Source organism: Phycodurus eques, chromosome 6 (genome assembly GCF_024500275.1).
Source record: "Phycodurus eques isolate BA_2022a chromosome 6, UOR_Pequ_1.1, whole genome shotgun sequence".
Taxonomy (NCBI): Eukaryota; Metazoa; Chordata; class Actinopteri; order Syngnathiformes; family Syngnathidae; genus Phycodurus; species Phycodurus eques.
The window spans coordinates 18,973,521-18,995,933 of record NC_084530.1 but is presented as its reverse complement, the minus strand read 5'-3'; the positions used below and the strand labels follow the sequence as shown (position 1 = coordinate 18,995,933).

Here is a 22,413-nt window from a genome sequence, read left to right as displayed (position 1 = left end):
CCGTTTTTTATTTAATTTTTTATTTTGGGGGGTGTTGCAAGTTACTGCTTTGGCAACTCGAGGGCAGCAAAGACAACACTTGTGAAGACATTCAGTTCGATTCACTTTTATAGTAGCCAGACAATGAATGCTCAGTTTTGATTGACACTTTCAAAGAGATATTCATATAACAATATTTTTCATTACATATATGATACATCTTGACATTAACAGCCATGTTTTCAGTACTTACTAACCTATAGTTGAAGTCAAACGGAGGAAGAACAGGAAGTGGTCATGAAAACGATACAGGATGTGCACTTGTGTCACGTGTAATGCAAACCTAAGAAGTATCTTTGTATATTTATACTATCCAAAATACATTTCTTAAGATGTGTGTGAAAGGAAAGCAGAAGTACAGTAAAAACGTTCCAGCTGCTTGCACTAAGGAAGAGGAAGTGATGAATAGTTTAAAGCTGAAAGAGCTCCTTTGAATATCCACCCTCAATGGTCACTAAGCTTCCACAAAAAAAAGTTATAAAATTATTTTTATTATGTAAAGTTTATAATTTGACAGGGTGCCGCGCTACTGAAATTATAGCGTGATATGCTGTAGGCCTACTGTAGTTTTTGAGCCTAATTAAATAATTGGCCTTTTTAATTTCGATATTTGTACACCAGATGGCTCTACTTGTACGGCATTCAAAACATGCAACAAATTGTCTTTGACATTTGTCCGCCAGGGTGCCTCGTTAATGTAATTATAATCATGATATGTACTGTATACTGTACAATCAGCCTGATCAAACCTTTGGACGAGTAAACTAATTCATTTGTCCACCAGATGGCGCTAATTGTAATCCATTCAAAGTTTGCAGCAATACGTTGAAATTCACTAAATGTAGATTTTATTTTTTATAATTTGGGAAATTTTATTATGAATTTTGCTGAATTGAATGAAGAAAAATGGAAATTATAAAAATGTTTAAGAATGTATATCATCTGGCAAATTCCACGAGCACAGCCAAAATGGCTTAAAATCTGAACGGCATCAAATGCCTACCCAAGGACCGTTCCAGAATTCAATACAAGTACAGAAATAAAATCCAGTTCTTCAATGGCTATAAGAAGCAACTTGGAGCGTCCTGGCACAAGACTGGGCACGGTGCCGTCCGTTTGGACCTGCTCCCATCAGGCCCAAACATGAAGAGGAAGCTCCTTCATCTTGAGCCTAAATCTCCAGTGTGTCTGTTTCTTGGACCAGAGTCCGGTTCAGTTCTGCTGGTTCTGGTTCTGCTTGATCAGCTTCTTTTTGCGCTGGGACACCAGGTCGTAGAATGGGTCCTTGGTGATGCTCGCCCTTTCAAAATCAATAGGGATTGGTTTTCCAAAATTGATACTGTGATTCCCCCATTCATCACTGGACTTACATTCCAGAAGAAAAAAAAACACAAAACACATCTTTAATATACAAACCCCAATTCCAATGAGTTGGGACATTGTGTATAACGTTAATACACAGTTTGCAGAATTATTAGGCATTTAAGTATTTTGACCATATCATCACTTTTAGGCATATTTCCTAGCTCCCAGCTGGATAAAGCAAAGCTGGTGCTGTGTATTTGTGTAATGAGTGTTGGTGTGGCCTAAGGAGATCAACACCCTGTATAAAGTCTCTCTGACGGATGCAGCACTCTTGAAAAATCTAAGATTTGGGGGCGTGATCCCAGAACCATCAAACGTTTTTTTGCGAATAGTAAACAGGCTCGTAAGAAACATATTGAGAGAAAAAGATGCAAATTAACTGCAAAGGATTTGAGAAAAATCAAGCGTGAAGCTACCAGGAACCCATTATCTTCAAGCTCTGTCATATTTCTGAACTGCAACCTACCTGGAATACCTCAAAGTACAAGATGTTCAGTGTTCAGAGGCATGGCCAAGGTAAGAAAGGCTGAGAAAAAGACCAAGACTGAACAAGACATACGCTGAAGCATCTAGGCTAGGCCAAGAAGAACTGAAGACAGATTCATCAAAGGTTTTATGGACTGATGAGAGGAGAATGACTCTAGACAGACCAGATGGATGGGTCCGTGGCTGGGTCACTGACGGGCACAGAGCTCCACTTCGACTCAGACGAGAGCAAAGTGGAGGCGGGATACTGGTATGGGCTGGTATTATTAAAGACGAGCTGGTCGGACCTTATCGGGGTGAAGATGGGCTCGAAATGAATTCCCAAACATTCTGTCAGTTTTTAGAAGACGCTTTCTTCAGGCGGTGGTACAGGAAGAAGTCTGCATCTTTCAAAAAGACAATGACTTTGATGCAGGACAATGCTCCATCACATGCATCCAAGTTCTCTACGTGGCTGGCCAGGAAAGGATTGAAAGATGAAAAACTGATGGCATGGTCCCTTTCCTCACCTGACCTGAACCCAATTGAGAATTTGGAGGAAACTGGAGATATAGAGTGAAGGAAAGCAGTAACAATGTCTGGGAGGCTCTGGTTTCTGATTCACAAACGCCTGGTCGACTACAAATGATGAACCTGACAGAATCCGTGGATGGAAGGTTTATTGCCGTTATTGAAAAGAAGGGTGGCTCGATTGGTCACTTTTTATCTATATATCAGTTTCTATCCATTTCTATTGTAAAGTTTTCAGTTGTTTCTTTATAATTCTCACTTAAATGAAAATAAAAATGGTGAGATGGCAAAATGTTTTTCATTTAGTGGCATAATAATTGGCCACATATTGACCATATATTAAGAAAGCCTAAACCTCACTTTTACTTTCTTAAACATTCTTGTTTGGCGTTTATTCACATTTGGATTAATTTAAAGCACCGGTTGGTGATTAATAAGTAATCCTCAAAAATTAGACTTGCCTAATAATTCTGCACATGGTGTAAAAACAGAATACAATGATTTGCTAATTATTTCCCGCCTATATTCAATTGAGTACAAAAACAAGCTATTTAATGTTCAAACTGATGAACATTATTGATTTATTGCAAATATTCACTCGTCCCAGGTTTTTTTGGAATGCATTACAGGCACCAAATTCAAAATGAGAGAATATTTGCCCCCAAAAAATAACATTCATCAGTTTAAATATCTAGTCTTTGTCGTGTATTCAAATTAATATTGGTTGAAAATAATTTGCAAATCTTTGAGTTCTGTTTTCATTTGTTTTACACAATGTCCCAACTTCAATGGAATTGGCATTTGTAGTTTAAACTTTTTTAAACCAAATGCCACCTTAAAAATACCTGGCTCTCCAAGCCCCAATGTTATGACCAATATAAAAATAAATATTAAAAAAAATAAAAAAATATATATATATAAGTCACTGTAACATTATGCACAGTTTGAACATAAACACTGCACTTAAACATAAGAAACGGAAAATAAGGTGCTTAAATATGATGCAACTAACCTGTATTGCGCATAAAAGTTAAATTATGTTGGAAAACAGTTCTAAAAAATTATTCAAATGTATTGTTCTTAAAAGTTGAATGCAAATTAACTGTAATTAAAGATTTGTTTTCTTTCAGTTCGACTGAACATTTAAATATGTTTTGTGCGTACCACTAGTGAGAGCTAAAATACCCCTCCTACACTTTGTAATAATGTTAAAACTTATACACAATTTTAAAAAACATTGTAAACATATGTGAATGCACAAAATGCAAGCATAAAACATGTATACACAACATGCAATTTGTACCTGATGGCTTCAATCCAGGAGTCCCTCTCATGGGCGCTGGCGGCGCAGATGGCGTACGACTGATGTTTGCCCTCCACCACGCGGCCGTCCGTCTCCGTCTTGCACGCCTTGATCTTCTGCCCCCGACTGTTGGGGTTGTACAGCTCCAGACAGTACTAGATCACAGCAGCAGACACAGCCGAAATTCCAACAAAAAGTTGGGAAAAATCAAACGATGCCAATCAATAGACGTAAATAAAAAATTATGTATATAATGTAATTCTTTATTATTTTTTTTGTTATATTAATTATAGTTTAATTTAATCAAATTATGTATATAATTTTTAGAAAATGCAGGGAAATAAAAGAAACAATAAAAATACATGAAAAAGAATATAAACACGTATATATTATATAATTCAAAATAAATAAAAATGTAGAGAAAAATATTAAAATAATGCAAAATACATGATTTTTTAAAAAAAGGAAATATACATTATAAAATTAATGAAGTTATATATATATATATAAAACAATAAATACAAATGACATTTAACTAGAAATATATTAATCAATCACTATGTCTAAATGAATAAAATAGAAATTGCACAAATAAGTAGTAAATATAGGATATAATATGATATAAATAAGGTATAAAAATATTAAAAGTAAATATTCAGTTTGGAAATTGATAAATATGTCGAAAGAACTGAATAATTACCAAAATAAAACGTACAAATATATATATATACATATATATCATACAATTTAAATTAATAAAGTTATAAATGTCTTTACATATGTTAATAAATAGATATGGTAAATAATTAAAATAGAAACATTTCAACAAATATATTATAATTTCAATGTCAAAATGTATGAATTAATGAATACATCGCTAAATTAATATTCAAATAATATCTTGAGGAAAATAAATGGGTCTAAATAAATAGATTTAAAAATACATAAACCTACAATATGTTGTGAGGTCAGAAAATAAATGTGTCCAAATGAATGGATAAAATGAGATGAGGACAATCACCAAAATTCAGTATAAATGTATACAATATAATTAAAATAAAAAATCAACAGGTTTCTCTAAAAGCGCAAAACTTTGAACCGTCATTATGGATGACATCATGCGACGTGTACCCCACAAGAACTCACTTCAGCGATCGTCAAAGAATTAACTGCTGCTTTTTCTTTGGCTTTTTGCACCATAGAAGAATGTACAGCACATGACGTGACTTTATCGTCACCACATGCGCCGCCACTTGTTCTCAGTGTTTTTTTAATTGTATTATTATTTATGAAGAGTGGTTATTTTACTTTTAATTGTTTCAGTGGTTAATGTGCCGCGTGATGAACGCTCACAGGTTTCCGCGGGAAGGGAACTTCTTTGACGCACAGATTCTCCAGAGGGATGATGCCTCTGGGCTCCTTGTCCTGCCAGCAAAAGCAAACAATTAGGAGCACGCCAACCTGCTCGAGTGGATAGTAAAAATCTACACACCCCTCTTATAACTGGGGGTGCGGTTTTGTTCAAAATTAACAGTCGCGTTTAAAGTCATGTTAAATGTGAGTCAGAACACATGTTCCACAATTTACAGTGGTCTGATTAACCACAAATGAAGTTCAGGTGTTCTAGTGGGATTTCTGGCATTTTTGCGGTAACATCTTACAGCACAAGCCATGTCCTGCAAAAGGCTTATACAGCATCAGTTCAAAAGGATCAGTCAGGAGGATGGTACAAAAGGCATCATCAAGTGGAGAAAATATGGCACAACAGTGACATTACCAAGAACTGGACGTCCCGGCGTGGGAAAATGTGTTATGATCCGAGGAAACCAAGGTTGAACGTTTTGAGCGTCATTCCAAAAGGGATGTTTGGCACAAACACAACACTGCGCATCACACTTTGGGGCTGTTTTTCTTCAGCTGGAACTGGGGCCTTAGTCAAGGTGGAGGGAATTATGAACATTTCAAAATACCAGTCAGTGTTACCAAAAAGCCTTCTGGCTACTGCTAGAAAGCAAAGAAAAATGTCAGCAAAAGCCTCCTCGAACATCTGAACTTTATTCGTGGTTAATCAGAGGCACTTTAAATGCCGGCAAGTGTGTGCTGACTCGCATTTAAAATGATTTTGAATGTGGTTAATTCTGAACGGAGCCATATCCCAGATAAAAAAGGGTGTGTACACTTGTGCAGTCAAATTATCTCGTTTTTGTTTTTTTTGTTTGTGTTTTTTTTTTTTACTTCCACTCTCCAAGAGATTTCTTGATATTTTTTTTTATTTTTCAATTGAGTTGTTGTCACAAAAAAAACTAGCATTTGAGCAAGGGTTTGCAGACATTTTCCATCCAGTGTAACTCGTGTTGAGAACAGGAAGTGTCTGAAGCGAAGCCTTACGGTGGTGAACTCAAAGTAGTAGAGACAGTTGTCAGTCAGGATAAACCACCGCCTCTTCCACGTCTTCACTCGACCGCCTTCAAATGAAGACATTTTTTAAAACCGCTTATTTGACACAATTATTAAGATATTTTCCAATTTTTCCATTTCTGTGGGGTATATTTTCACCGAGTTTGAGAAGCCATCCTTCTCTGTCGGGGTTGAAGAACGTGTGCGTGAGGTCGTTGCCGTCGTCCTCTGGAATTTTGAATGGTTCGTTGCGAATGCTCTCGTACAGTTTCTAACACGATAACAATAAGAATTGTAATTAAGAGAAAATATGAGATAATAATTGAATAAAACAATATCATGAAGGCACTGCACGGCAAATAGAATGAAAACAAAATAAGTATTAAAATATTTACACTCCAAGATAAGGAAAATTAAAAATACACAATCATGATGTTTCAGAATCAGAATTTATGTCATTGCACAACAGGATGAGATTACAAGCTCAACCTTAAAACACAACGACATAGAACAAGACACAAAATAAACAACAAAAAATGACAATGAAAATCAGCGCATGTGAATGTGTGAATTTGTTTTAAATTTAATTTTTGGGGTGTATTGTGTTCTACTCTGTCTGTCAAAGCATTATGATTTTTTTAACGGTGCTATATAAATAGAGTTATTATTATTGTAGTTAAAAATAATTTTAAAAAATATACTTTTAATAATACAACAAAATAGTCATTGCTAGAAATAATATTGCAAAATAAATAACACGCATATTGAATAATTAATTCAAATATATTTAAAAATAAATAATTACTACAAAAACAAAACAAAAATTACAAAATAAAACTGATTAGATTTAATTGATAAATTAAATTTCAAATTAAATAATGAATTGTTTAATACTACTGATTCAAAATGGAAGATGAATGAAAATGTTGAATGGATGAATGAATGAATGTAAATGTTAAAAGAAAGGAAACTGGTCGTACATGCAACCGGATCACGTGATTATTTTCTTCTTGGCGTTCATAATGATGTAGCCAATATTTCCAAATAAACCCTCCACTCTTATGCTATTCAACTTTCCAAATGTGATTTTGCTGACTGTTTCCAGATCTAACGAGCCCACGGGTGACCTCCCTCCATGTTTACCGAGAGCAACTCTGCGGGGAGGTTGCGGCCATTGTTGATGCCTCTGTTCATGGACACGAATCCATCCAGCGTGGTCTTGTCCTTCACATTGGGGTTGTGCAGGCTGGTGTTCAACATGATGATGGCGAACGACAGGATGTAGCACGTGTCTGCGGCGGAGATGGACAGAAAGTGACATCATTCGGACTCACGTGCAACCACGGAGGAAGAGAACCCAGACCAGCAGAAGTGAAAGTCCCAAAAATAATCGCTTTTCGGATAAAAACTAAGTGGACTCATAGGGTGACCACTCTGTGGATTATTGTTTGTCGTCGTGTTTACTACCACCTCGCACAATAGGAATAAACAGAATGAATTGAAATAATTCACAATAAGTGGACACGAACATCATACACGAGCTCACCGGTGGATTGGAAGACGTTCGCGTTGCAGCCGCAGTATCGCGTGGCGAAGGCCTCCATCATACGGTCAATCTTCTGGGCCTCACCGGGCAGACGGAAACTCCACAGGAACTGTCTGCCATGTTCACAATTGACTTTGTAAAGTGTGACATCATGGTGTGATGTCATAACTTGACATCATAGCGTCATATGCTCTTATCGTTACCCTAACATTGAAGCCCGTCAGCAAGGCTGACATCAAACTCGGAGCAAGACAACAATCAAAACCTGACATCAAAGTGTGAAATTATAGCCTGATGTCAAAACCGGACATCGTAGATTATTTTAATAATCAATTAATCTGTTGATTATTTTTGCATTAATCGATGAATGGGATGTTTTAATTCCCATCCTTTATTTAAAAAACAGGATATTATTTCAAATTGACAGTGCAGAAAATGCACAACATAAAATTATTACGGTTCAGTTATTGGTTTGTTCTGTAACGTCAGAAAATAGGCAAAAATGTTGATCATTGATAAAAGCAGTAAAAGCAGATGTTCACAAATGCAAATCTTGATTAAACACAAAAGATAATCAGTCTGCTTTCACGGAGGACTACAGAACTGAAATTCGAAGGATTTGGACAATGTTAAGTTAAGGTCTGTAAATGATTAATTATCAAAATAGTTACACCTCAACATCAAAGCTTCACATCGAAGCATGACATCATAGTATGATATTAAAGCTTTACATCAACGTCTGAAGACATAAAATGACATCAAAAAGATGACATCAGAACATGTCAACACAGACCTGAGTGCCTGGACCAAGTTGAGGTCGGAGAACTCGTGAAGTTCCACAAAGGCCTTTAAGGTCCGCAGGTGGAGCTCATCTCTGACAACAAAGAAAGAGAACAAAGAAACATTTTACTCTTCTTCTTCACCTTTCACCCAGGAACAATCTGACAAAATGTCTAGGATGATTTCATCTTTGAGGACCTCTGAAAAAGGCCAAAATGTTCCTAATATGTACATTTCGTAGCAAAATGGCAGACTTCCTATGTATTTTTGGGCATGGCTTTGAGACTTTCTTTGATAGACGTGTCTACCAAATTTCATACTGCTAAGTAAAACTGGTTTCTGGGGCTGAAATGATTATTTCTTATTATTGTGCTGTGGCTATGCCCCGTAGGTAGGATGTGACCTATAAAGAGAAATTCTAGAAAGAGCTAGACGAAGTACTTCTGAGCACCCCAGACAGAGAGAGAGTCGTGATTGGTGCATATTCTAACGGACATGTTGGTAAAGCAAACAGGCTGTAGTGAACACTTTCTTCCAGAAGAGGCAGGAACAAAGGGTGACCTACAAGACCGGAGGTAGAAGCACGCAGGTGGATTACACGTAGTGGTAGGGGAGAGTGTGGCTAGACAGCATAGGATGGTGCTGTGTAAAATGACTCTGGTGGTGGGGAGGAAGATTAGGAAGACAAAGGCAGAGCAGAGAACCATGTGGTTGAACCTGAGAAAGAAAGAGTGTTGTGAGGCTTTTCCGGAAGAGGTGAGACAGGCTCTCGGTGGACAGGAGGAGCTTCCAGGAGACTGGACCACTACAGCCAAGGTGGTCAGAGAGACAGGCAGGAGAGTATCTTCTGGTAGGAAAGGGGAAAGGGAAATCCTACAAGGAAAGAGGTTAGCTAAGAAGAAGTGGGACACGGAGAGGACCATGGAGAGGAGAAAGGAATACATTGAGATGCGACACAGGGCAAAGGTAGAGGTGGCAAAGGCCAAACAAGAGGCATATGATGACATGTATGCCACGTTGGACACTTAAGAAGGAGAAAAGGATCTCTACGAGTTGGCCAGACAGAGGGCTAGAGATGGGAAGGATGTGCAGCAGGTTGAGGAGAGGTGGCTGTGGAGTTTTTGACCAGCTTGACAACAGAATTCTATCGTGTGAGAAGATGCCTGAGGAATGGAGGAAAAGTGTGCTGGTGCCCAATTTTAAGAACAAGGGTGATGTGCAGAGCTGTGCTGTGCTGAGCTATAGAGGAATAAACTCGATGAGCCACAAAATAAAGTTATGGGAAAGAGTAGTGGAGGCTAGACTCAGGACAGAAGTGAGTATTTGCGAGAAACAGTATGGTTTCATGACTAGAAAGAGTACCACAAATGCATTATTTGCCTTGAAGGTGTTGACAGAGAAGGAGCGCCATTGTGTCTGTCAATCTAAATGATAAATAGACTGCACTTATATCGTGTTTCTCGACATCATCACAGTGCCCAAAGCGCTTTACAAAGCCTCACATTCACCCACTCACACACACATTCATGGCACTGCCAGGCCCACTGGGAGCAAATTAGGGTTCAGCGTCTTGCTCAAGGACACTTCGACATACGGACAGTCATAGCCCGGATTCGAACCGGTGACCGTTCGGTCACTGCACGACCTGCTCTACCTACTGAGCCACAGCCGTCCTGAGAAAGCCACTGACAGAGTACCTAGAGAGGAACTGTGGTACGGCATGCGAAAGTGGAGTGGCAGGAAAGTATGTTAGAATAATACAGAACATGTATGAGGGCAGCAGAACAGTGATGAGGCATGTTGTTGGTGTGACAGAGGCATTTAAGGTGGAGATGGGACTGCATCAGGGATCAGCCCTCAGCCCCATCCTGTTTGCAGTGGTGATGGATAGGCTGACAGATGAGGTTAGACTGGAATTAACGTTGTTTAGGAAGAATGTCTGACTGACGTTTTCAAAGCGTTTCTACTGAGCCATGTATTCAGGGTTAAGCATGAAACTTTGCTGGCCTGTTCAGCTCACACATAATGGCCAAACACTGAAATAGTGAAACAATTTGGCATTGTCCATCTGTACAATAAACGTACAAATCCTCCTCCTCTTCCTCACCTTTCTCCCAGGAACTCTCCGATGGCCGTCTTGTTGAGGCCCTCCTCTTTGTAGAGGAACTCAGCGATGCAGCCGGCGTTCCTCTCCAACAGCTTGTTCTCCACCAGGTAATTGATACCCTGAAACACACACACATATATATCTAACAATATGGTGTCGAATGTGTACATTGGTGATGCCATGATAACTCACACTTAATCCAGTTCTTTTCCAGATTGGACATTTGGCCCCAATGTAAATGCAACACATTCATATAATCGTATATCAGCCGGATGTCAATTAGTTGTGTTTATGTTAGATCTTAGTCCATTAATCATTGATTTTACAAATGGCGAAGCCTTGGCGGAGGTCTCCGAGCCTTCTTGTTTGGCTATGATCTCCTCTCCTGCTTGTGTGTGAACGGGAGCCAACTTCTGTAATTCCAATTCCCTAAAATCACACCCTGTTCTGCTTTTGTATGTGAAAAAAGGGCAAATAAAACTACTTTACCACTTTAAAGGGGTACAGGGTGTGGACAAAAGTATTGGGACACCTCCAGGGACAGAAAGGTGACAAAAATGTTCTCTCTTTCTCATCCCTTGACAGCCATAAAAGCTTCAAGCGGTGTATTTAGACTCAGAAGAGTTTCCAGTAAGAAAACAATTTAGTGATGTGTTTACTTGCAGCAAGTGTGGAGGAAACCGCACACACGGTGTCATCATGCTGAACAGGAAGTCCTCGCTTTGGTGGAGACGGAGGCAAACAAATGCGACCCCTTTGCAGAAATCTGTTCGGTACACCACAAGACATTTTGACGCTCACCTTCTTGGGGTCCATGTTAAACTTCTTCTTCCCATTGGAGAACTGTTTCCTTTCCATGTTTCTGTTGCCAGAAAACACAAAACAGCTATTGATGCTGAGTCATCCAACTTTGCGGTCACACTGTTGGAAATTTAGAGTTGTCCATCTATATATTATGAGCGGTTCAAATTTGAATGTCAAAAGCTCCAGGAGGATTTTGTCTTTGAAGGACACCTGGAAAAAATGGCCAAAATTGCCCTAAAATAGGCACTTCTAACCAAAATGGCACACTTCCTGTGTCGACTCATGATAGGCATGTCCAGAACATTTCATGTTGCGAAGTGAAACTGGGTTTTAGGGCTTAAAACAAACCAAATAAAAGTCTGCAGTATGCTACCGAACCAACTTTTGTAGATCTCCTCATGATAAACACGCTTACCTTTCCTCAGTCTCAGCCAACTCGAAGGTGAGTATCTCGGCCATTACACTGTCGATCTCCACCTTCAGTTTCTGTGCACCCAAGGAAAAGTTTTCTTTCAAATTCACTTTTTGCGTGGATTTGTTAGGTCAAAGATGTGATGTACCTGGATGTCATCCAGAAGTCCTTTCTTGTACCTCTTGATGCTCTCCAGCTCCAACTTTTCGGCCATTGTGAAGTCTGACAAAACTGCAACACAACAAGCAATGTCAATTGTTATTGTTCTTAAGATATTATTCATCATGGTCCATAACTATATATATATATATGTACGTAGAAAAAAATCTTTTGTAAAAAATATAAAAACATATAGAAACATTTATATCATTAACACAAAGGTAACACAAAATACAAATGGCCTACAAAATGATATAGCACTAATCATTTTAAACAAGATAAAAGGCAGCAAAAATTTAATAAAATATCTTATGTAAAATTTTAGAAAACAAAAACGGGGGCAGCTAAGATGACATGAAATTTCGCACATGCAAATAAAAATCCAACGTAAAAATCATTATTTTAAACAAGACAAATGAGGTATAAATTTAAACCCCAAAATTCACATTATTTCATAAATTCATTTTAAAATGCAGCAATAATATCATGAAATGTCCCCTAAATTCTAATTAAAAATCATCATTTTAAACAAGACAAAGGCAGCAAAAATTGAATAACAATTTAAATAAAAAAACAAAAAAAACATGACAAAGAAATATAACATTTATCATTATAAACAACAAATGGATTTTAATTAAAACATAGGCATTGAAACTTTAGTGAAGTTTCAAAAGACACAATTAAAATGAGCAGATTTAAATGATTTTAAAAAATTAAAATAAGAAATATTGTTTTTGGTATATTAAAAGATAATAATAATAATAATATAAAACAATGTAAAATATGAAGAAAATGGGTCTTTCTTTGGCATTAGACAATTTTTCGGACCAAAACATTGGACCTCAGCTATCTGGATCATTCTCTAGCTTGAAAACCAAAAGTGTTCTTGCACTGGCATAGGGGGAAAAAAATAAAAAAAATAAAAATGCATTCCAGTTCAGAGATTTACTGATGGACAACTCCACGTTACCAATATGGTCCCATATGTAACCTTCTGCATCTATAACTTTAATCGTGTCCAAACATGTCCATCAGTCCATGATTGATTTGTATAAACTAAATAATCTTTTTTTGTGAAGCTGTGATCATAGGATCATCACTGCACTTCCTCTTCGCAGCTGTTTGCTTCTCGTGAAGGCCAACACGACGAGGCACTCGCCCTTCCTGTGTGCTGCTTGTGCAACGCACGCACACATGATAAGTCATCAAAGATGTTGCTCACAGGAGAAAGAAGAAGCAGCGTTTAAATAGTCACCAAATGGAGGAAATGACACCACACTATATATCTTCTTGAGTCAAATGTTTAGGGACACTTTCTCATTGAACAGCATTAGAAAGTGTCTCTAAACGTCTGACTGTCACTGGACAAACGTGTCGCACGTTAAAAAGTCAGCTTGTATACATTACTAAAAATGTAGTAATCATGTATACATTTAGTAATCATAAGTGATGGATAATACAAATAAAAAGAATGTATTGCTTTTAATGTAAAAATATGTTTGCATGCTACATGTTTACATTTCTGCCTTAATTCACTGTTTAGAATGGATTGATTAAAAACAAATAAATGTAGAATTCATGATTATATATAAAGGCAGAATATATATATATATATATATATATACATATATAACAATGATCATTTTAAATTAGCTAAGGACAGCACAAACAAAAATGAAATGAATTTTTTTTTTATTTTAAACTAAAAAGGCAGCAGTATCACAATTTTAAACAAGACAAAGCAGCAAAAACAAAATTCAATAAAAAAGTCAACCATATACGAATTATTTTAATGATGAAATATAATACAATCTAATAATAATTTAAAAAAAAAGAATTGCCATAAATTGTATGTAGAGAAATAAGTATAAATTGTATTTTAAATAAAAATGTAATAAAAACATAAACACATCTGATATTAAAGGTCTTATTTTAACCTAAACAAAGCGTCAACAAGTAGAATTGAAACATCAAATATAAAATCCATCATTTTCAAAAGCAATGGCATCAAAAATAAAATAAATCTAATGCAAAAATTAATTGTTCTGAATTAAAAAAGGCTACAAAATAAATAAAAAATCCCTAATAGAAATTAACTTAAAAGGATCTTTAGAATCATTTTAAAAAGACACTGCAAGCAAAACAAAAATCGAAATAAACAAAACACTAAACATAAAAAAATTAATAATTTTAAAAAAACATTAAACGTTTCAAACGAGCCTAAGAAAGCAAAAACAAACAAACAACAATACAAACAAATAAAACTAAACTTACCCATTTGGCTGTTAGTCATGAGCTCTACCAAAATAAGTGCAATGGAACAAAATCAAATAGCGGCGTGAGCTTGTGTGGATGCTGCATCAGCACAAAGTGTTCAAAGTGACACTTGAATGACTGACGCGCTCTGCCGTGGACCACATGAAACCCGGCACTTCCTCTCCTTCATCTCAAGCCTCCATCCGAGGTAGAAATCAGACCTTATATAAATAAATATAATAATAAAACTGATGACTGAAAACTAAAATGATTGATTGACATGAAGGTGGAACATGATGAGCTGCCACAGGTTTTTTTTTGTTTTGTTTTTTTAATCATATGACATCATGTTCCAGCAGCGCCATCTGCAACTTCCTGTTCTTTTCGGAACAAAGGAATGAAAGATACTCTAGACAGATAGAGACGGTAGATACAAAAAGTCTACACACCCCCGTTTAAATGTCATGTTTTTTGTGATATAAAAAATGAGACCAGGATAAATCATTTCAAAACCTTTTACACCATTAATGTGACCTACAACCTGTAGCTCAGTTGATTGTTTTTCCCGGTCTTTAGTAAAAAGAGTAAAAATAAAGAACAGAGATAATGTGGTTGCAAAAGTGTGCACACCCTCTTATAAATGAGATATGCTGTGTACAGAATTAACCAATCACATGTCAAACTCATGTTAAATCGGCGCCAGCACACACCTGCCACCATTTAAAGTAGGGCCCAACAGATAGGGATTTTTTTTTTTTTAGGCCGACGCTGATGCTGATATTTGGAAGAAAAAAATGTTGATAACTGATTAACTGGCCAATTAATTTAAAAGAATAATTTATTATAATTTTGGTCCCTTAATGCACCAACAACAACAAATATATGAATTACAGGCATGAAATTTTACTATTTTACCATACTGTACTTTTTTATTTGATCAACTTTCAAACAAAGAGGAACTTTCAAGTACAAAAACATGCAAAAAAAAAAAAAAGTATTAACTTATCTTTATCTTTAGATCTTTTACAAAATGCAATTTTTGTTGCGCTGCATCTTTTTTTGTGGGTGCACATTTGTTATGCTGATTGTTAATCGTTTCGATGTATTGTGGCTCTTTTTGTTTTATTCATTATTTCCTGTATTGTTGTTTTATTTGAATGCAATTATCTGAGATTTATGCTGAAATGTGTTTTTATTTTTTAAATCGTACAATTTTGACGTGATGAAAGTCGGCATTGTCGTCACCTCGTGTTCAAATGGAACCGCCAAATAATGCAATCACACTGGAAATGCAAGTGCAAGCCTCATGTTCATTCTGTTCACAGACTTATTTTTGAAGAGATGTTGAAAAGTGGGTTGAAATGCGTCTGAGGAAAATAGGTTCAATAAAATGAATGGATTTAGGACCAAATAATGGCTGGGGTGCCACCTTTTGGTTGTAAAGACAAGTTACACATTAGAAATCTTGGTTTATCTTTTTTTGTTGTTAGTTTTTTTTGTCTCTACAGAGATTTGGTACTGGATTTAACATACAATAAACATTTCAGATTAAACAACAACAATAATAATAAATAAACAAATCACAATAATAATAGGTGGCACGGTGCATGACTGGTCAGCACATCTGCCACAGTTCTGAGGACTCGGGTTCAAATCCGGCCTCACCTGTGTGGCGTTTGCATGTTCTCCCCGTGCCTGCGTGGGTTTTCTCCGGGTACTCCGGTTTCCTTTCCAACATACATTCCAAAAACATGCATCGTAGGTTAATTGAAGACTATAAATTGCCCGTCGGTGTGAATGTGAGTGTGAATGGTTGTTTGTTTATATGTCCTCTGCGATTGGCTGGCGACAGTTCAGGGTGTACCCCGCCTCTCGCCCGAAGATGGGTGGGATAGGCTCCAGCACACCTGCGACCTGCGTGAGGACAAGCAGTGTAGAAGATGGATGGATTTTTTGTATTTTTATTGTAGTTAAAAATGTAATTCTAATAAAATATACAAAATCTTTAAGATTCATAGTTAACATGAATATAAATTGAATTGAATTTTTTAAAAAAAGGCAAATTTGTGTCTTTAAAAAAATTAATAGCATTGAATACAATGAATTTTTGTTTCATTTTAATTCAAATTTGAATATTAATATGACACAAAATATTTAATGTTGAATGTATAACAAACATAAATATTTTTACATTTTATATATTATTTGATGTTAGAATAAAAAAAAAAAAAATTAGATTGAAACATGGCGGCACGGTGGACAACTGGTTAGAGCGATCTGCCTCACAGTTCTGAGGACCGGGGTTCAATCCCCGGCCCCGCCTGTGTGGAGTTTGCATGTTCTTCCCGTGCCTCCGTGGGTTTTCTCCGGGCACTCCGGTTTCCTCCCACATCCCAAAAAACATGCATGAATTGGAGACTCTAAATTGCCCGTAGGTGTGAATGGGAGTGTGCTTGGTTGTTTGTTTGTATGTGCCCTGCGATTGGCTGGCAACCAGTTCAGGGTGTACCCCGCCTCCTGCCCGATGACAGCTGGGATAGGTTCCAGCACGCCCGCGACCCGAGTGAGGAGAAGCGGCTCAGAAAATGGATGGATGGATGGATATTGAAACATTTGCATTCGTGTGTGTGTGCACGTCAGCCAAAGAGGAAGTTGGATGCAAGTGACTGCTCACCACAATTCCTGCACACGCACACAGACGCAAACACACAAACACAAACTGAGAAGTGTGCATGTGTGTTGTGTGTGTGTCAACTTCCTGTGGTGTCACAGGGTTTGTGTGTCTTTGTGTGTGTGTGTGTATGCGTGTTCAGTGTGAAGCGGAGCAGCATGCAGGCAATCAAGTGTGTGGTCGTGGGAGATGGGTATGACTTTAATTTTTAACTCTGATTAATTTACTACGCCGTGATTATTGATGTACTTATAAAAACGTGTGCAGCGTTTGTGTGCGTGAGGCCATCCGTGACGTGTCCACGATGAGGACCTTGACTTGTACACTAAAGACAATAAAGTATTGGGACGCGTAATGGGTAAATCAATAGATCACATGTTGGTCTAATAGACTAATAGTCCAGAATGTCCTCATTTGAGAGCAATTTTACGCTGGTCGTTCCGACTGTGTGGGAACATTTTGGCAACTTCCTTTTCTCGACGCAACGACGGCTTTTTAAAAAGCGGTGCTCGGATGAGTTTGGTGCAGAAGAACAGTCAGTGGAGCGCGCATCAGATGTCATAAAATGGCAGAAAAAAATGAGTGACTGCCCAACTAACCGACTAGCCAAACTAACTGAGCGACTCACTCACTGAATAACTGACTGACTAACCAACCAACTGACTAACTAAAGTACTGACTGGCTAACTGAAGAAACGCCTGACTGAAGTGTTTAACTGACTAACCAACTAACCAAATAAGTAAATGACAGACTAACTTAACTGACAAACTGAAGGTCTAACTGATTAACTGGCTGCCAAACTACCTAGCTAACCAATTAACTAACTAACTGACTAAGTCTTACTGACTGACCAATTTCCTAAATAATGACTAACTAACTGTTTAAGGGTCTCACTAACCAACTTCCTAACTACCTCGCTAAGAAACTAAAAGATTGACTGATTGACAGATTAAAGGTGTTACTGACTAACGAACTACCTAATTAACCAACTGACTAATGATGGGTCTGACTCACTAACCGACTGCCTAATTGACTACATGCTAAGCAACTAACTAACTGACTGACTGACTGACAAACTAATTAGGGGTCTAATTGGCCACACTAACTACCTAGTGAAGCAGATAACTGAGCAAATAACTTAGTAACTATCTAACTGAGCAAATAACTAACGACCTATAACAGACTAAAGGAAAAACCGACTGACTCATTGCCGAATGAAGAAAGCAACTTTTCAACCAACGAACCAACTCACAAAAACACTACCAGGAGTCCAATTTTGTCCATGAAATCGTATGACATTTGCCGTGTTTTTGTCCAGTCCAAAAGACCATTTGATCATTTGAATGACATCATCAATTTGTGGATTCATTCATTGGGATTATCCTCAGAAGATTATCATTCATAACCAATTCTATTTTATGATGATAGACCAAAGTCATGACCAACAACCCCTATGACAACATGAGCTCCTCGGCGGAGGTAACAGAGTAACAGCAAATTCTACTGCACTTATTGAAGATCGACATGGTTCTAACATCCTGTGCGGTTGTTGATGAAATATAGACAACAACAAAAAAGTGTCGATATGAGTTTGTGTGGCAGGTGTGACGACAACGTGTCAATCACACCACTTCCTGTTTTCACACACTTCACTTCCTCTTTGCACTCGCACACACACTTGACTTTTTCAATGTCATATAACTGTGTGTGTGTGTGTGTGTGTGTGTGTGTGTGTGTGCGTGTGTGTGCGTGTGTTCCAGGGCTGTGGGGAAAACATGCCTGCTCATCAGCTACACAACCAACGCCTTCCCGGGGGAATACATCCCCACCGTGTGAGTAGACACGCACACACGCACATCCTTCAAAACTAATACGGTTCTTGCACGGACACACGAAATGTATCATTTCAGGTTTAAAAGGCATCTTTTCAACATTTTAAAAAATGCCATTTTGACAAGTGAGTCGGGCTAAATTAAGTGGCATATATGCTTCAAAATCAATGCGGTTCTTGTCATGACCTTAAAAATGAATCATTTCAAGTGTAAAACCCAACCTTTGAAGTCTAAGGACCAAAATGGGGCAATTTTGACACCGTATTCGGCAAAATTAAGTGTCATATACTGTGTGCCTAAATATCAATAGGGTTCTTGTTCTGCTATAAAAAAAATGTAAAAACAATTTCCAGCTTAAATGGCATCCTTTTTTCAAAGGTTAAATATGACAATTTTACCCTAAACCCAGCTACATTAAGTGCCATATATAACTATAATAATAATAATAATAATAATAAAACAGTAAGGTTCTTGTCCTGACATACAAAATGAATAATTTCAGGTTTCAAAAGCTTCTGTTGTGTTTTTTTTTTTTGCACACTGATAAGCAATCCATGGCAACTTGAGCCTTTCATTCGGCCACACTAAGTGTCATTTGTGCTTAAAAATGAGTAGGGTTCTTCACAAAAACTGCTCAAAATCAATAAGATTGGCAATTGCTTCTTTGGGCGTTCCCTTCAGCTTTGACAACTACTCGGCCAACGTGATGGTGGACAGCAAGCCGGTCAATTTGGGCCTGTGGGACACGGCCGGACAAGAAGACTACGACAGACTCAGACCGCTGTCCTACCCGCAGACGGTATACACACGCACACGCAAACACACGCACTCTTCCTCACAGCCTCATGTATGTTTGTGTGTGTGTGTGTGTGTGTGTAGGACGTGTTTCTGATTTGTTTCTCCCTGGTGAGTCCTGCTTCGCACGAGAACGTCAGAGCTAAGGTGAGTCACGCGTGCTACAAGCTAATATTGACAACCCTGAGTTGAAGCCCCAAACCTTGCTTGAAACCCAAATTTTTTTAAAAACCTAACCCTGTCTTGAAACCCAACTTCTGAACCACAACACTGGTTTGAAACCATACTTTTTAAATAAGTCAGATTTGAAACTCTAACCCTGTTTTAAAACCATAAACTGAAACGCTTATGCCGCTTGCCCGTAGCGGTGAATGTGAGTGTGAATGGTTGTTCGTTTATATGTGCCCTGCGATTAGCTGGCGACCAGTTCAGGGTGTACCCCGCCTCTCGCCCGTAGATAGCTGGGATAGGCTCCAGCACGCCCGTCACCCCGGTGAGGATAAGCGGTACAGAAAATGACATTTGCATGACAATGTAACCACGCCCCATCTTTGAATGGAAAAAACTACAGTCCTTTGTTTGTGTGTCCCTCAGTGGTACCCCGAGGTACGCCACCACTGCCCGTCGACGCCCATCATCCTGGTGGGCACCAAACTGGACCTGAGGGACGAAAAGGACACTGTGGACAAGCTGAAGGACAAGAAACTGGCACCCATCACGTACCCGCAAGGACTGGCTCTGGCCAAGGAGATAGGTGGGTCCTGCCGACCATCGTCTACATAGCGAGCAGATTTCTGGCTCTACTTGAAACCCGACCCTCCTTCAAACCATAGTTTAAAACCCTAACGCTTGTTTAAAACTTTATTTTGACACCTTAATCATGGATTGAAAAGTTTGACTTGAAAGCCTGATGGCAGTTTGAAACCGTAACCAAGGCTCAAACCCCTAAATTAAATCTCTAATTCCAAACTAATTTGAAACTGTACCTCTAATTTTAAACTGGAATTTTAAACCGTAACTCTGTTTTAAAACCCAAATTAGTAATCCTAACCTGTAACCGTATCCCTGATTTGAAACCCCGACATTTGCTTAAAAGCCGAGTTTGACAACGCATCAAAAAGCTTGATAACCTAACTTGAAAGTCTAACATTTGCTTGAAACTCTAATTTCAAAACCCTAATCCAGACTTCAAATGTTAATCTTTGTTCAAAACCATATTTTTAAACCTGAATCCTGACTTGAAAACCTATTACAGACTTACAACCCTAACCTTTGTTTAAAACCACAATTTGAAATGCGAGCCCCTGACTTGAAACCCTAACTCTGCCTTGAAACCCAAATTTGATACCTCAACTTCAACCCCCAAACCCTGGCTTGAAACCCTAACCTTTGCTTAAACCCCTAATTTGAAACCCCAACACTGACATGTAACCGTCATTTGAAACCTCATCAATGGCTTGATACCTTAAGTCAAAAGTCTAAACTTTGTTTTTATACCATAATTTCAAACCCTTACTCTGACTTGAAACATAATTTGAAATTCTAACCTGAAACCATAACCCTGGCTTGAAACCCAAATTTGAAAGCTTCATCCTGATGTCAGTGGCTTGAAACCCTACTTTCAACTTTCACTTCATTTGAAAAGGATTTTTGTGTGTTTGTGTTCCAGACGCCATCAAGTACCTGGAGTGCTCTGCGCTGACTCAGCGAGGTCTGAAGACCGTGTTTGACGAAGCCATCAGAGCAGTTCTTTGTCCCCCGCCGACCAAGGTAAAGAAGAAGCCCTGCGCGCTCATCTGAGGACAGGTAAAAAACACACACACGTTTTACGATTTCATGAATAGGCCAAAAGAGACGGAATTTTTTCATTAATCACTGCCATTGACGGCTTTAGAAGTCAAATAACCATGTTAAGTGGGGAGGCTGGCAGTGAATGACTTGTTAATAGGCAAGAGAACACACTAAATTCTTCCATAGTAACGAAAGACAGTTTTTTTTTTCATTACTAGGCCAAAAATGATTTACATTTTATTAATAGGCCAGTAAATGCTTTATTTTTTCCTTCAAAGGCAAGAAAATACTTTATTGTTCCATTATTGGGCCAGAAAACAACTCATTTCCCACTGCTACAAAAGACAGTTAATTTGTCTTCATTAATAAAACAGCAAGAAAATGAATAGTTATTTATTAATATGCCAGAAATAATATTTATAATAATAATTTCATTAATAATCACGGAAAATGCTTAATTTTTCCATTATAACAAAAAAAAAGAAAGAAAAGAAATCTACTCTAATCTAACATAATCTATAAAGGCTATTATTATGAATCTATAAAGGCCGAATTATTATGAAAGACAAACGTTTTTTTTTCATATATAGGTCAGAAAATGCTTTACTTGTCCAATTTTGAGATAGACAACATTTTCTTTATAGGTTAAGAAATACATTATGTGTCCCTTATTGGGCCAGAAAAAAAACTATTTTTTTCATTCATAATGAAAATGCTTTGTTTTTCAATCCAAACTTTTTTTTTTATGTTGAAACAATTACCTTTTTTCATAATTATACATCTTTAGGCAGGACAAAGTTATTTTTTTCATTACTTGGGCCAAAATGCTTAATTTTTCCATTAAAATGCTCTTTTTCCCATTACTTGCCAAGAAAGTGACATCTGCCTTTTTCAAAGAACTTCATGGACCTCCAATGGAATTCTTGAACACACACAGAAAATTTCAATGGCAATCAAGTGGCTATCAAGCTATGTCAAACTTTCATGCTGACGCTCAGTGAAATGTGTAAAAAAAAAAAAATATTTGTTGTGATTAAAATAAGAAAAAAATAAAAGCCTGCAGTTCTTCGAGTGCAAGATTATTTATTCATCATCATTATCATGAGAAGTGAGATGAATGGTTGCCTTTCCGCCTCTCATTCATCTCAATGCATCCCTG

At 37.6% G+C, this 22,413-nt stretch overlaps 2 protein-coding genes across 4 annotated transcripts; one reads left to right on the top strand and one right to left on the bottom strand.

Annotated features, from left to right (window-relative positions):
* Positions 1–100: 100 nt before the first annotated feature.
* LOC133403985 (cytohesin-4-like) lies at positions 101–14,522 on the bottom strand. Of its 2 annotated transcripts, none has more exons than XM_061679506.1 (13): positions 14,183–14,522; positions 11,929–11,980; positions 11,753–11,823; positions 11,335–11,395; positions 10,534–10,652; positions 8,440–8,520; positions 7,647–7,759; positions 7,244–7,392; positions 6,260–6,371; positions 6,092–6,168; positions 5,057–5,128; positions 3,704–3,858; positions 101–1,339 (listed from the first exon to the last, which is right to left on the bottom strand). In XM_061679506.1, exons 3-13 carry the CDS (start codon positions 11,794–11,796, stop codon positions 1,252–1,254), a joined length of 1,071 nt encoding a protein of 356 aa, XP_061535490.1. In that variant the 5' UTR covers positions 11,797–11,823; positions 11,929–11,980; positions 14,183–14,522; the 3' UTR covers positions 101–1,251. The 2 variants fall into 2 exon arrangements, with proteins under 2 accessions (XP_061535490.1, XP_061535489.1); XM_061679505.1 differs by having other exon boundaries at positions 11,898–11,980; positions 14,183–14,521.
* A 2,398-nt stretch (positions 14,523–16,920) lies between these two features.
* LOC133404601 (ras-related C3 botulinum toxin substrate 2) lies at positions 16,921–22,326 on the top strand. Of its 2 annotated transcripts, none has more exons than XM_061680648.1 (7): positions 16,921–17,028; positions 18,597–18,668; positions 19,350–19,467; positions 19,548–19,610; positions 20,058–20,217; positions 21,133–21,269; positions 22,131–22,326. In XM_061680648.1, exons 1-6 carry the CDS (start codon positions 16,994–16,996, stop codon positions 21,261–21,263), a joined length of 579 nt encoding a protein of 192 aa, XP_061536632.1. In that variant the 5' UTR covers positions 16,921–16,993; the 3' UTR covers positions 21,264–21,269; positions 22,131–22,326. The 2 variants fall into 2 exon arrangements, with proteins under 2 accessions (XP_061536632.1, XP_061536631.1); XM_061680647.1 differs by having other exon boundaries at positions 22,127–22,326.
* Positions 22,327–22,413: the final 87 nt, after the last annotated feature.